The following is a 15,738-nucleotide window of genomic DNA, read 5'->3' as shown; positions in this document are numbered from 1 at the left end:
ATTTGTCTTCTTGTGCTTCCACATTTGTCGAAAACTATTACAATTGCACTTAAAAGTTTTTGATATATTTTTTTAGGAAAAGGGGTAGTTGAGGGAAAGGAATGCTATGCGCACAAGGAGCCAACATTTAGGTCATTTAACCGGTTTTGCATCAGTCTCTGTTTCCTTATAAGAAGCACTTACACAGTGTTGAGTCATAGTGGCTTTATCACTGCATTACTACAGTTATCCTTTCACACTACGGTATTTTCATTATCTTGTGAAGGATATGTCTAATGGAATACTTGTATTTGCAACCATAGTCTTGGTGATGCTTAATAATACAAAACATTTCACAGCAAACATCAATATCTTTGAATCATCTGCAATAAAACTGGTGACGACGGTCCATAATAGCCTAAATAACAACCAACTGTCTGTCGTGTCATGTGCCAAACAGATTCACACAGTATCAAGGCGATGACTTCTTGAAGCAGCTCTGTAACACGAAGCATCTGAGATGCGGCAGCACACCTACACGTCCTCTGACCTTGTGACTCTTGCAGTTGGTGATTTTAATTACAGGCCGGTTAATCCGAGACAAAGCCGTTCTTCAAAACAACTGGCTCACATGATCAAGGAGAAAGGGTCAGAAAACTCATTAGGACAAAAGGGCTGTGCCCAAAAGGTTTGCTTTGTTGTGCTATAGGGCAAGAGACTGTCTGTTCACCCCATTTGAAGAAAAACAACAGGACAAGGCCAGTGGAAATTTCTGCTCCCCTATTATGTAAATATGATTACTCAAACCCTCAATCATTAACAAATGGAGCCACCTATCTGATAGAATTCAACCAGTTTACACTTGAAATCCTAAATCTAGGTAAGAGATCAAAAGAAAAAGGACAACATGGGGATTTTCCACTTGGAGGTGATCATAAAGAATCCCAGACGCTTCATCTTGACTTGCTAAAGGGCAGCTGCATGCTGCCAGTGCTCCAGACCTCCATCTAATCCCTGCCCTCTGACTCCACAACCTCTCTGACCTTAAATAAACATTAGGGACTTAGTTGCCATCTGTAATCTTCAACATCCTTTGGCCCACTAATTGGAGTTTCACACCGCAAAGACACCCTGACCTGAATCAGAGCAGGTGGATAGACAAACTGTGTGTGTGTGTGTGTGTGTGTGTGTGTGTGTGTGTGTGTGTGTGTGTGTGTGTGTGTGTGTGTGTGTGTGTGTGTGTGTGTGTGTGTGTGTGTCGAGGACACAATTGGCCTACACGAGCTCTCACACATCAACCAAGCAGTCTGTCTGTCTTCTGTTTTTCCCTGTCTCCGGAAATAGCGCTTTACAGCCTTTGTTTACAACAAATATCTCTGTATCAGCACCTCAGTTAAGCAAATAAAGCATTAAAGTCATTTTAAACCTCCCCACAGGCTGTAAGCCATATCATATTAGGTCACTGATTTTTTTTAAGACATACTCAAAAAACACCAGTTGCGTTTTCTGTTTTTGGGGTAAATTAATATTATACACCTTCACAATTAACAGTTCGTGTCATAGAGCCAAAGGGAAAAGCACACAACAAAAACACACTCAGGTTTACACCCAAGGTGCAGATGGACGAGTCGGGGTTAGTATTTCTACTATACTGACAGTTATTCTCTGATATTTACGTTCCCATTTTATTTTATCGTAAACCTGATAGTTTCTTGAAATAGAGCGACATCCTTAGGTGAAACGTGGCTATCTGGCCCGCGGTGCATTGTGGGCTTTTGTAGTCTCGCAGACTACACAAGATTCCCACATCCCGCTAAACGAAACACATCCTCAAACTGACTCCTGATAGAACACATCCTAGACTTAAAAGTAAAAACAATAGTCAATTTAAAAATGTGTCGCCTTTCGCCCAGTGTAGAGCGAGGTCTGCAGGGTTGCCAGTTCTGCAGTTTTCCCGGAACTGGGCTACAGTTAAAATGCTGCAGGGTAAAAATTATTGGTTAAGTAGACACATTTCGAAGGAACTTACATGTACATCTATAAATACAAATTCATTTTTGAAATGAAACAATGCATACATGACTAAGCAGTTATATACATGTTTACATATCCCAGCAAACTGGTTCTAGTTCACATGTCATCCACTTACAGGTACTCTCTGCCAGCCGCTGCCTGTACCGCTACCAGCGTTGGCTGATGTGGGCGCCAGTTTTGATTGGCTATTGGGGTGGTTTTTCACGCACAGACCTGGCAACCCGTTCCGGTTGATCCACAGTCTGCAAAATGGCGACTTCCCTAGGCTCCAACACTTACAACAGACAGAACTGGGAAGACGCGGTACGTTTTATTGGGGTTATATGTTGCCGAGTGGTTTCAATGATTGAAGCACATTATGTTACGTTTCATTTCACGAGTTAATATAATCGCGAAACACGCTAGCTTTTTATTAAACTAGTCAGTTTTCTCGATAGTTAGCCTTCCGCTAGCTAGCGGTAGCTAGTTGTAGAAGCGTGGCTGCTAGCTTCATTAGCTCACCTGTGTACATTATTGCTTTCGATATTTTACATTAGTTCATGGAACATACCTTTTTCCACTGGATCCAACGAGACCATATTATAGAGTGTAGTAAAAACGACAGTGACTGAGCTTACAGCTATCATTGCTAACGTAACCTAACCCTGCGCTGTGTGATAGTTAACTGGCTGCACCTATAAAGGCCAGCACTAGCAGGCTAACAATGCTAAAACGATGGTAGGCGGGTGAAAATTTGCTTATATAAATGAATATGAGGAAACGAAAAAAGCCACATCATCCTGGGTGGAACCGCTCTAAGTGACACTGAAAAAACGAACCTTCTTGTTAGGCAGGTTTGACAGCGGCGAAAATATTAGAGAAAATTTAGTCTAAAAATAAAGTCTTTACACTACTGGGTAAATTCAACAGCGACTGATTGTTATATAAGGTCACAAACAGACCAGTCCTTAGTTGGAAACAAAAAACGTGTTTGTGACCTACCTAAACATTACTTACCCTATAAGGCAACAAATCAGTTTCCCTTATTGAGCTATGACACCACAGGGCATTTATCCAATGTTGGTTTTGTTAAGATGCTAGTCTATAAACTTTGCAACCCTAGATTATGTAGATGTCGCTTCAGCCATAAGATCTGCCTATATTTAGATGTTTGGCTGATGCTGTCTGTGAGACGGATTAGGGCAAGGCCGTTTTCAGCACCCAGCACTTGGACTGAAACAGCATCCTTTAACAGATGGCAAAATAGGTCCCATAGCACGTCTTGTATTCAGTCTTACCTGTACGTGTGCCAAGGTGCTCACAGCAGAAGGTGAAGCAGAGATGGGGAGCCAAGTCGATCTGTTGAATAACTTAATTCAAGGAATTGTTGGATAAACCGAAGATTACAGTGCTTGATTTTCACGGTTCTTCTTTCTCCTCAGGATTTTCCAATTTTGTGTCAGACATGTTTAGGAGAAAATCCTTACATTCGTATGGTGAGTGAGCATCCCTGTGCTTTCATAGCAAATTCAAAACTATTTGCTTGTAGTGTTAATACCAGCAAATGTGCAAGTCCAAATATGGTCATGCTTTGTTTTACAGACCAAGGAAAAATATGGGAAAGAATGCAAGGTATGTTTTTTTTGTTTTTGTTTGGGGGGGGTGCCTTAACTGTTTAAATTGTACATATTTAGCCCACATTGTACAGGCCTTTTTGATGCATGACAATAAAGGGCTATTCTATTCTAATACGTCGCTCTCCGCCTATCAGATCTGTGCTCGGCCCTTTACAGTGTTCCGATGGTGTCCAGGAACACGGATGCGTTTCAAAAAGACAGAAGTCTGTCAGACCTGCAGTAAAATGAAAAATGTTTGTCAGACATGTCTGCTGGACCTGGAGTATGGTGAGTCTCCTCTGGGTTTTGTCGCTGTGCAGATTTCATGAGCTCCTCATTTATATAGTTCTGAGCGTAACCCTCCTGTCATATCTTGTGTTTGACAGGTTTGCCTATCCAAGTCCGAGACACTGGACTCTCCGTTAAAGATGAGGTTCCTCGGTCAGATGTGAATAAAGAGTACTACACACAGAACATGGAGAGAGAGGTAAGCTCCTTTCTCATGACTGCAGTATGATTTTTTTGTTTGTTTGTTTTGGTTTGGGTTTGTTTATTTTTTAAGTTGTTATGCTTGCACAGTGATAACAGTCTTTACTGGTCCAATGTCTGATCCAGTGGTTTTTTTTCAAGCAAACATAAGAGAGATTTTCCATCCATCATGCCTCTCTGGACTTCTTTGTTTACAGATAGCCAATTCCGATGGCACTCGGCCAGTGGGCCAGCTTGGTAAGGCTCCAAGTTCTAGTGATATGTTGCTGAAGTTGGCTCGGACCACACCATATTACAAGAGGAACCGGCCACACATCTGCTCCTTCTGGGTCAAGGGAGAGTGTAAGAGAGGGGAGGAATGTCCCTACAGGTGAGTGCCATGATGCTAGTCTCCATGGAGCTGATTCTTTCTTTTGATATCAGCTCACATATATTAAGACATCGCTATGGGTTAGTTGAAGTTTCATATCATATTTATTGTTTTTCTGTTGCCCTCTTTACACAGGCATGAGAAGCCCACAGATCCTGATGACCCTCTAGCAGACCAAAACATAAAGGATCGTTACTATGGCATCAATGACCCAGTGGCTGACAAATTACTAAAGCGGGCTTCAACTATGCCCCGACTGGACCCACCAGAGGACAAATCCATCACCACTCTCTACATTGGGGGGTTGGGAGACACTGTTACAGATGGAGACCTCAAGTAAGCATTTCTGTTTCATAATGACCTCTTTTACAGCTTGCTGTGATAATTTATTGTTATGCCTCGATGCCCGGGACAGCTGTGGCTGGAGGCATTGTGTTTTTGGCTGTCTATTCATCCATCTGTTCCATTCCTATCTTATCTCTCTCATCACTATTTAAATCAGGCACAAACAAAGATGAGCTGGTTAGAATAATACAAAATACAAATGTCTAATTATACTAAAATGATCATAGCGTATGTATCTTTGCATGCTCCTTATCGCCTCCAACACAAGTGCACTAATCTTGATGAAACTTTGTATAAACATTGCCTAGGGCCCTGTGAGTGCCGACATTTATATGGCCTATAGGAATATTTTATAGAAATCCCACAGTCGTTTATTGTTGTACATTTGACAGTTCAATTGAGCGGTGCAGTGTCAGAATAGAATGTTGCCACAATATAATGTATCATAGCATTACACTGTAATGATCGTAGCATATGTATATTTGTTCCTTCTCCGCGATGCATAGCAAGGGCGTTTGGCAGTAATACAAAATGCTGATGGGATGTTCTACGAGAGCAATTTGCTGACTTTTACTCAAAGAAATAAGTCAGGAAAAGAAGAAGAGATTGTGGTCATATGTCACGTTTGGTCAGATTCTAAATTGGTAACACTTATCTTTCGTGCCTGCTTAATAAACTCTTCTAAAGCTTCCGCTACATGTATTATTAGGCTAGACAGCTGTTGTTGCCGGCTAGAGGGTTACAGCCACAAGCGGATATTGTTATTTCTACTTACTGCAACACAGCAAAATTTACAAAGTATTTTTATTTCACTATTTTGTGTCATTGCAGGAGTCACTTCTACCAGTTTGGTGAAATCCGAACCATTACCATAGTCCAAAGGCAGCAGTGCGCTTTCATCCAGTTTGCCACGCGGCAGTCAGCTGAAACGGCTGCTGAAAAGTCCTTCAACAAACTCATTATTAACGGACGAAGACTCACTGTCAAGTGGGGAAGGTAAGAATCCGATCAAAAGTTAAACATTGTCCAGCTTTGTGAATATTAAGAGCAACACCAGAAGGTACTGAATCCATTAAAGGGGGCTCATAACAATGTAAATTACAAAACATCATTTTGCAATCTGATTTATAAGCTTAACTCCCATAAACCCCCACCAAGGAGAGCCATTTAGGTAAAGATGTCAATTTTAAAAGTGATAATTTGCCATGTTTAAAGGTAATGCCCTGACATAATGCTTGACTCAAAGTGGAAATGTAGAAAGAGTTGAATCAAATTATGTCAGGCAGGAGGCTTAAAATTGATTTTGTCCTGGATGGTGAATGTTGCAGTGTCATTAGTCATTGTTTGACTTGTGCTGTGTGCCCATTTAGGTCCCAGGCAGCAAGAGGAAAGGAGGGAATCAAAGATGGTGTCAGTGAGATGGGTACCAGACTTGATCCTGTGCCTGGACTGCCTGGAGGTGAGTCTCGAAGAGTGTGAGGATGTGTGTGTGTGTGTGCATGAAGAACATTTAGAGTTGTTCTTGCGGCGCTGAGCATTTGTGGTAGGTGTGTATGGGCAGGATTTCAGCTGTGCTTGATTTAGGGTTGAAAATGTTCCTTATTTATCTTATACTGAGCTATTCAGTTCATCATCTGTCCCACACCAGTCATTTTAGCTTTTCTCCCTTAAACCTTCAGTTCTGTACTGACACTGGTGGGGAATAGAGTCACTGCAGAGGGGAAAAAAAGCTGAGTGAATGTGACTTTTGGAGTAAAGCAAAGAGTCTGCCGTTCCTTTTTTTCAGTGTTTCAAGGTAGTTGCACTTTAGAGCACAAATAAGATTGTGTGCAGCTCCACACAACCTTGGAGGAAGTTGCCACATTTGCAGATTTCATGTGAATCCAAGTGGAACGGACACTTCATCTGCTGTGACTGCGTATGTACTGCAGCTCAGGTTCAGCTGTCAGACACAGCGAGCAGAGGAGAAAGCGAGCTGTTGCATGCTGTTTGATGTCTGCATCTAATTCTTATTTGTTGTTTTACAAACTCTCAATTAACTCATTCACTGCCAGCCATTGGCAGTGAATGAGTTAAACCCATTGACTCATTCACTGCAATTGACGGCTATAGACGTCAATGGCAGTGAATGAGTTAATATGAAATCTGTGCGTGTAGAATTGGGCTAATTTGGCAAAATCGGACATAAAAACATCTTGCTGGCCTGTTGCCATTTCCTGTTTAGTTTCTAAAACTTTGCTCTTCTTTGCACTAGCTCTGCCTCCACCGCCAGCTCTAGATGAAGAGCCTCCTGCCAACTACTTCAACCTTGACCCCAGCTCCTCTCCTGCTGTCATGAACATTGCATTACCCCCACCTCCAGGCATCAATCCACCTCCTCCAGGTAAAATTATGACTTATTAATGTGTATTTTATAGTATAGTTTATGAATTTTTTTTTTTTTTTAAAGGCATCAGTCTTGGTTTAGTCACTTACATGGGTGTACACAGTTTGTAATTGTAGATACTTAGCATGTTTATTTCCTTTGCTCCCTTAGGCTTTGGCCCTCCAATGTTTCACCACATGGGTCCCATGGCCCCGCCTATGCCCCCTCCAATGAGCATGAGACCTCCAGGTCAAATCCACTACCCCTCTCAGGATCCTCAGCGCATGGGTGCCCATGCTGCACATGGAGCACGTCATGGCGATTAGCAGTCAGAGGGAAGTCGTGCTGTTATTAGATGTCGCTCTTCTCCTTGTATTCAACCTGGTCAGGACACATTGCAAACTGGCAGTGAACCCAAAGGCAACGTCTGGGAGCAGGACATCGCATAGAAAACAGTCGGGTTTTTTTGTTATGTTTTTTTTTAAATACTCCACCTGCAGAGCAGTGAATGATGTGAAGAAGCACCATCTGTGTCTGGAAAGACGACAACCAGGATCTTGCAAGTTGTCAAAAAGTAGCCAAAACGGCATCTGAACACCGGAGCCTAACGTTTTAAAAGACTTTAAAAACAAGAGCGGGTTTCAAAGCCTCCTGTGGTAGGAACCATTGTGTGTGTATATATAAAATGTTTTTCCTTAGGTTAAACTTGTATTTGTCACATTGTGTGTAGTATAACGTGCAGTTAGATTCTGTTAATTTCAGTTGACTTTTTTATCTGACATCATCTGACTTACTTTATTGTAAGGCTTTCTTTGAATATTGTTTTCATTTGTCATTAAAACGGCTAACTTTTTCCATCCATCGTCTCTGTGTGCATTATTCATCATTACTTGTATAACGGCGTCTGGCAGCTTCTGATTAATAGAGAAGATGTAAAGCTGCAGAGTGAAGGGAAAGGAGAGGGCAGGCAGACATTGAGACATTGATGGGATCAGATACTGCTCGAGGTGACAAACAGGAACAATAGGTAGGACTGATCAGCCTGTGGCAGCATTGTCCTGGACTTGACTGAGTGTGTAATGAACTTGGGAGTTCGCCTCAGCTCATCAATCCACTCGGCAGTAGAAAACCACTTTGTATATCATGCAGGAGTACTTTTTTTCTTCTTCTTCTCCCCTGCGGTGCTTTAGGATTAACAGAGGGTTCGTCTTTGTAGGAGGAGAAGAGCGATCATAGGCCAGAGTTTCAGTCTTTAGCTTCTTTTAGTCTGTCAGCTTCTCTTCATAGTTCATTAGATTCAGGGCAGTAATCGGGTCCCCATCCCCTGGGTGCTCTGTTGAAGTTGGGGCGACGGCACATGCGGTCCAGAGCGATGCCAGGAAGTTGCTGGGATTCTACAGCCTCAAAGCTGATCACCGGGATCACCCGTTTGCTTGCCACAGCGCCCCCAAATGGCATTGGAGATCTGAGAAACAAAGAAGAGTCTTTTGTGGTTAAGTAAACACTTTATGGTGGAACATTACCTAGAAGTGTTAGCTTACACTCCTTCCCTTAAAGCAGGTGTCTTTCACATGATACCTAATATGAATTTGGAAGTCCCTGCTCTAAACAGAAGGCTCTTTTAACGGTTAAAAAAAAAAAACCCTAACAGGCATTGGGGGTGAACTTGACCTCCTTTACTAACACTGCTGCTCTCACTGTTAGAGTTCAGATTTAATTAAGCCTTCATAATAACTGTAAGTGTGTAAAAAGATCCTTCCACATTGGCTTCAGTTTCAACCTGGCTGTCAGAATTTATTTATCTGACAGCTTCAAGTGAGTAAAGCCAGTTGGTCTTTCATATATTCTCCGTTTATCCGTCTGCCCAAGCGTAACCTTTGTCCTGCCCTCGCTTGTGTGATGCAATTCCTTGTGTGCCATGAGAGACGTGATTCTCTTTCGTGTGCTGGTTTGTCCTGTGGGGCCATTTAAAAGCTTGCAACCCCTCAGTAGATCGTTTTTCAAGAGCCAGTGTTCAAAATAGCCATCACAGATACGTCACTCCTAAGGAAGTGCAAGCCAGACACTGGATTAATTTTCAAACCATGGAAACATGGAGCGGAGCCGACGGGAAGATATGATAGTGATGGATAAGGTGGTGAAGTCATCTGTGGGACTATTTGTAGAACTGTGGGCTTCTAACAGACTAAGATTTACCACTTTTTGATTTATTTGGGGTGAAAGGGCAGATTTACCTGTTGAAGCACCTGTAGTTGGAAGCCTGTAGTCTTTGTGGGGGCTGGGGCAGCTGAGTATTGAGGGTGTTCAGGAGCTCCTCATTGTCTCCCAAAGCTTCCATCCATGGTGAGCAGTAGGATTTGGGGATTACCGTCATGTTGAACTTCTCACGAGGAATTTCCTTCAGAGGGCCGGAATACCCTGACATGAGCAAAAATGTAGTATCAGCGGCTAAAAATAGCACACCGCTTTGGGCAAAGAGAAAAGTTTGACTTCAGTTGTGAGTGTGTGCTAAATTCTATGTAAATGAGCTCAACTAAAAAAAACTCAAAACCCACTAGATAAAAATCATAAAAGCTCTCCTTATTAAAGCAGACACAGATCTAATATGAATATGTTTGATATCACCCCTGTCAATAGGAAATAGGAACTACAGTAATTAGATCTCAGTGTGAATCCCTGATAATAAACACTGTCAGTCAGAGTGTAAGCGGTGCCTTCTGTTGGGGCAAATACACAACAGCACTCGGCAAAGATGCTCACACTTAATTGCTTTCTACAAACTGCCAACTCTCCTGGCACCAATAACCATCAAACAAATCCATGTGCCCGATGCATTTCCAAAACAAAGGTGAGCACTTGCAAACCAGAGTGTGCTACAATGACCATGCATTGCTCAAGCGTTTCCTCTATCCAGGCACTGGCATTGCAACGAGCAAGTCTCATGGCTTGTGCTTTTGGCAGTCCTTGGCAATCCTTTCATTGTCGTGTATTACCTGGAGCCAGGACATCAGGACTGCCCTTCTTTGCTACAGTCTTCTGAAGGTTCATGACCAGGCTATGCTTACCAGGGATGGAGAAAGCCTGGTTCTCTTTTCCTGCCTGCACCTCTTGGATGACTTGCTGGGTAGGAATGGGCTCCGCATAAACCTAGGAAAGATACTGGGTTAATTTACTTATTACTTTCCTAACAAGTTTCCTTGTTGTGATGCTGATATGGCAGTAATTCTTCATGATGTGAGGTAAAGTGGCCTCTTGCTGTACTACAAATTGCACAAGGGCTAAGAAAATGCTTTTTTGCTATTAATCGTAACTGTTCGATCCATGTAGCACACTAAGCTGTTACAAGAGAGTATACACATGAGAAACAGTTTCCTAATCTCTCACTTTCTTACATTACTGGTGTTGGCAGCACTCTCTACTGTGAATCTCTCAGCCCTCTTCTGTCTCTCCTGAAACATGCGAGAACCCCGATTAGAGAGAAGGTTGAGCTCCTCCATCATCACGTCTTTTGGAACGCTAATCTTCTTCCCCAGGTTCAAACCTTGTGCAAAACAGAATACACAAAGAGATACTCATGTTTTAAAAACTGATTACACGTGGCATTTTTTTAAGTTACAGCTCATACTACAGAAAATAATTTGCTTCAAGATTTTGTGCAGTGAGGCAGCGTGGATGTGACCCTCCATAAATACTTTTAGCTGTTGGTGCTAATTAATGATGGCAGCAACTTGCAGACGTTTGGAAGGAGAAGGGCAGTAACAACAGGCTATTAAGGACCTTTGGCAAATCATAAAGTTCCCTCTGGTCCTCTTATTTCTGTCAACATTAAACAGCTGAGAGGGACTTATATATAAAAGTAAAAGCATGGGAAGCCTCACTTAGTTGGTATCCTCAGAGCTTTTGCTCAGGGTCTCTTCTTGTGTGATATCCCGGCACTGTGGAGGGTCTCAAATAACCTCAAGGTGATGTCAAGAGGTGTGTAATGTCTGTTGTGGTCCAAGGTTGCATGGGTAACCGGCATATAAATAGGCTCTTTGGATGAAAGACTTGTGTAAGAGCGGCTCTCTTACTTGCACATGATAAGTGTTCGGGGAGGTTTGGGCATGTGCCATCCTGGAGGAGCTGTCTTTGATCAGCTTGTGTAAAATTCAGTGGTGGGAGTCACATTTTGCTGAGTTTAGGAGACTTAGTTTCAAAGTGTAGCTGGCGGCCAAAACTGGAAAACAAACAGTGCAAATGGGATGGTCCCCACTGGAATGTGCAGAGAATTTCAACAGCACTTTGGCCTTCCGGGGATTTCAGTATACTACAGTTCATTTCTCTCCAGGCAGTGGGCCAGCATATGCTGATGTTTGGCTCAGTTCAATCTGTTGGTCCCAGATATGCTATATGTCACATGGGACATGGGCTCATATCCACACGTTATTTTATGGAATATGAGGAACTGTGATCCTGCATGAGGAAGTTAAGAGTAGAAGGTATGTGAGGGTGATACAAGACCTGCATGAGAACAGTGAGAGATTGGTGAAGTGTGTGGTAGGAGTGACAGAAGGGTTCAAGGTGGGAGTGGGATTACTTTCAGCCCCTTCCTTTTTGCAATGATTGATGGAAAAAAAAAATGGCGCTGGCAAAGGTCGGCAGCCTTAACCCAATTTCCTTCGGGGTCAACCTTCAGGATCAATAGAGTTTTATTGAATTGAATTGAATGGACGGGCTGACAAATGAGATCGGACACAAGTTTTTGTGGACTATGATGTTTGCAGAAGATATCTGTAGTGAGAATAGCAAACAGATGGGAGAGAGCCTGGAGATGCGGAGGTATGCTCTGGAGAGAAGAGGAATGAAAGTCAGTAGAAGCAAGACAGAAATCATGAGTGTGAATGAGAGGGACAGAGGTGGAAAGGTGAAGATGCAAGGAGTGTATGCAGTAAAGGTGGATGAGTTTAAATATCTGGGGTGATCCAAAGCAATGGACAGTGCACAAGAGAGGTGAAGAAGAGAGTGCAGACAGGGTGGAGTGGGTGGAGATGAGTGTTAGGGGTGGATTTGTGACAGAAGGGAAAGGGAAGGTTTTTAAGATGGTAGTGAGACCTGCTATGAGGTATGGTTTGGAGATGGTGTCTCTGACAAAAAGACAGAAGGTGGTGCTGAAGATGTTAAGACTTTCATTGGGAGTGACCAGGATGTACAAGATTCGAATGAGTCGTATAGAAGAGGGATAATGGAGAAATGATGCTGAATATAGAGGCACGAGAAAAAAAAACACAGAGAAGATGGATGTAGTGAAGGAGGACATGCAGAGAGCCTCTGTGAGAGATAATGGGATAAAGGTAGATGATCTAAAGGGACCAACTAAAAGAAGAAGTAGACCAACGTGCATAAAAGCATTGAAACTAATATGCAAATGTTTTGTACACATATGTCAGTTCTATTTCCTGATGCCCTGACATAGGCAGTAATAAAACAAAGCATCTAAAATACACTTACCTCCCCTGACTTCCTTAGACAGACCCATAGTCTGCAACAACCTCTGCTTAGTCATGTGATTCACGTCTGACTGCATCATCATTCACAGCTTCCTCTAAGGAACACATACATTTTCATCATCAGTATAAGGGCTAATGTGTAATTTCTCCCATATAACATAAACATAGAATCTTTCTAATCTGTCTTTCTTTCTTTCTGATTTAGTGACATTTTATAATTAGATATTTTTATATCACTGATGTTGATAAAACTTAGCTATGCCACCCCTCACCCATATGCCACAAATCCTTAGTAATGTAACCCAGTACTTAAAGAAAAATGTTTGGATTCTGTGTAAAATGTAAGAAATACAGATTACAAAAAATTACAAAAGATCGAAAACCAATTTCTTAAACGAGAAACTGAATTTTTTTTTCATACTGAATATGTTAAGTAGAGAATTATCTTTTGGTCAGATGGATTATAAACAACTTCTTGCACAAATTCTCTGCATCCTGTGGGTTAAAAAAGAAAGGGACTATCCAGCTTAGAGGTGGAAAGCACCTACCTGCAAATTGCAGAGACTATCCATATTATGCAAATCTGGAGAGGCATTATTGATGCTGAACGTTATACACAGGCATCGGAACATACAGTTGGGTTCATAAATATTTGGACAATCACACAACGCTTGTAGCTGTGTCTCTGTACACCAAAATAGATTTGAAATCACACAGTCAGATTGAAGTGCAACTTTAATTCAAGGGGTTCTATAAAAGTATGGCATTAACTTTCAAGGAATCGCAGCCAATTTTATAAACAGTCCTCAAAAATAATTGGGCAAAGTAACATACATACAAATATAAGGATTGTCTATTTTAAGAAAATACCAATTGTACTAATTTGGCTACTTCAGATCTTTAATATTTAATTTGCCACAGAATAACAACAGAGATAGGCCTCACCTGGTCAAGAACCTGCTTGTAAATCAAAATCCAATTACTTATGATCCTCTGAAAATGCGGGACTGTGTTTAAAAACGCCTGTGATTCCCAAAGAGTTCATGTATTTTTTTAAACCCCTCAAATTAAAGCCTAAAGGCTACACTATAGTCACATGACTGTCTGATCATAAATCCACTGTGGTGGTGCACAGAGGCAAAATTACGAAAAGAGAAGGTCTTAATTATTTTACTAAAACTAAACCATATTCATAAGATCATGACTGTAAAGTTAAAGACTCTGGGCTCTAAACTTGGGTGCCTGCAGTCCGGGCCTGTCAGTCACTGAGAGCGTTTGGTGCACCATGAAACCCAAATTATGACAAGGGAGACCGCAAACCGTTAAGTAGCTGAAATCGTATATCAAGTGAGTACAAGAAAATAATAAACTTGGTCAATAAAGTCCTCAAACCCTTACAGGCTGTCTGTCGCCTGTAGAAAAGTTAAAAAAAAAACCCCAACCAACCAAAAAAACAAAAAACTGTATAAAAACAGTATAAAAAACAGTTTTTGTCAAAACAAAGTTAAAAATTAATAAAATCATGTCAGTGTTTACATTTAATCTGCACTCATTTCACATACATATAGTCAATGATGATTTGCACTGCATCACCATACTCTTTTTTAAAAGGTGGCCCAGCTTTCTTTGAAAAAAATGTATATTCTGCAGATTTTTTTTGGTACACACGTACTCCGGTCATGGGTCTAAACAAAACGGGCAGATTACTTCTTTACAATGAAAATAAAAATATTCACTTAGCTGTTCAGTCATGCTTCTGATAAACAGTCATTTATGAATCCTGTGTCTTATGTCACTCCTTATTTGGATGATACAAAGGTTTGCACTCCCCTTATTTTAGTCCTTACCTGCTTCTCTTGCTTCTGCTGCCTGCCTGTTTGCCGGGTGTTGGAGCTGGTTGGGGTGTTTGTGTGGTTTGTTCTTTTACTGTTGCTGGGATGCTTCCACGCTCCACTCTGACACTCCTCAGCACAGAGGGAGCAGTCTGTATAAAACTCATCCCAAGATGCCTCCAGTGCTTACCTCACTGAGTTTATTTTAGCAGAGGGGTAAGAGGGCGAGGATGGATCGAGGGAGTATTTGAGGAGGAGGGGTGGCACTAGCGATTTAGGGAAAGGGACGAGCACAAAGATTTACATCCTGACCTCAAGCTTCTGTGATGATAAAAATCGGATCCCTTCAGCGTGTGTGTTTGATGACAGCAGCTGTCCAGACACTTGCGCACTGAGGCCAAGCCCCCAGCCTCCCCCGTTGCAAACTTGGACACTAGAACGCGGTTTTGGAGAAAGAGCTTCAGGACTGATCCGAGGTTGTGGCTCTGAATCTAGTTTGGTTGTTCTTTGAGTTTCTAGAGGTGGGAGATCTTTAGCTGAGTTATTCGGCTGTGTAAATGATCACAGTAAGCAACCATGCAATACTTTTACTATCTGGATTTAATTTATTTGTTGGTTTACCAACTGCAGAGAAACTCCAATAGTGACTTCTGCATAAATACTTTTTGCCTTGCACAATGCGTAATGACCTTTAACTTTATTTTTGGATGCCCTTTTTGAACTAAAGTTAATTTTATCATGCAGTTTTTCTTCCCCCCCCAAATTGATTCATTGAGCTCAGCAGGAGTCTGGAGGGGGGGAAAACCATTTTCTTTATCTCTGCTGAGATTGGATATCGATTTTGCACCTGCCCTGCTCCACAATACCACTATCTCCCAGTGGGAAGCCTCCCAGCCTGAACGAAAATGTGAAGTCATCCCGAGTCACAGAAAATCAGCTGCAAACAAACAATAAAAGCTGAAGAGTTTCTGCCCATTAAAGGTTTATTTAAGAGTGTTTGTTTAGTAGAAAAAGCAATTTTGCTTTTTTTTAAAAGAAAAACCCCCTCATAAAGGTTTAAACATTAAAAGAAAAAATAAATCTGCTTTGTGTGGTTCAGTCACATGTCGGGAACAGTGAAAACAGTTCATAACTCAAGTCTACTCTGAGCTAGATAAAGTAATAAATAAATAACACACACATACACATTCAGATTTTGTGCATTGATAATTTTATTGCAAACAAGAGGATGATAAAATGAAGG

The 15,738-nt window shown here is 41.6% G+C and overlaps 3 protein-coding genes across 4 annotated transcripts in view; 1 reads left to right on the top strand and 2 right to left on the bottom strand.

Annotated features, from left to right (window-relative positions):
* The window catches only part of ndst1b (N-deacetylase/N-sulfotransferase (heparan glucosaminyl) 1b), a 49,844-nt gene extending 47,694 nt beyond the window's left edge, over positions 1-2,150 (bottom strand). Inside the window, exon 1 of the mRNA XM_085423887.1 lies at positions 2,129-2,150. The gene's annotated coding sequence lies outside the window, so the exon portion shown is untranslated. The remainder of the gene's footprint in view (positions 1-2,128) is intronic.
* An 88-nt stretch (positions 2,151-2,238) lies between these two features.
* Positions 2,239-8,036, top strand: rbm22 (RNA binding motif protein 22). Its single transcript, XM_085423899.1, has 11 exons — positions 2,239-2,316; positions 3,435-3,488; positions 3,595-3,624; positions 3,764-3,896; positions 3,995-4,095; positions 4,295-4,467; positions 4,603-4,803; positions 5,644-5,808; positions 6,183-6,271; positions 7,067-7,195; positions 7,349-8,036. The coding sequence occupies exons 1-11, from the start codon at positions 2,263-2,265 to the stop codon at positions 7,501-7,503; spliced, it is 1,284 nt and encodes a 427-aa protein (XP_085280025.1). The 5' UTR covers positions 2,239-2,262; the 3' UTR covers positions 7,504-8,036.
* LOC146677562 (myozenin-2-like) lies at positions 8,030-14,617 on the bottom strand. Of its 2 annotated transcripts, none has more exons than XM_085423923.1 (6): positions 14,511-14,617; positions 12,665-12,758; positions 10,570-10,718; positions 10,171-10,324; positions 9,412-9,595; positions 8,030-8,642 (listed from the first exon to the last, which is right to left on the bottom strand). In XM_085423923.1, the coding sequence occupies exons 2-6, from the start codon at positions 12,744-12,746 to the stop codon at positions 8,459-8,461; spliced, it is 753 nt and encodes a 250-aa protein (XP_085280049.1). In that variant the 5' UTR covers positions 12,747-12,758; positions 14,511-14,617; the 3' UTR covers positions 8,030-8,458. The 2 variants fall into 2 exon arrangements, with proteins under 2 accessions (XP_085280049.1, XP_085280059.1); XM_085423933.1 differs by having other exon boundaries at positions 10,243-10,324.
* Between the last annotated feature and the right edge of the window lie 1,121 nt (positions 14,618-15,738).

The sequence above is a fragment of the Rhamphochromis longiceps genome, linkage group LG2 (assembly GCF_057381845.1).
Source record: "Rhamphochromis longiceps isolate RC_006_pf linkage group LG2, R_longiceps_female_GT1.1, whole genome shotgun sequence".
In the NCBI taxonomy this organism is placed as follows: Eukaryota; Metazoa; Chordata; class Actinopteri; order Cichliformes; family Cichlidae; genus Rhamphochromis; species Rhamphochromis longiceps.
Note: the sequence above shows the minus strand (reverse complement) of the source record. Positions and strands in the feature narration are given on the sequence as shown.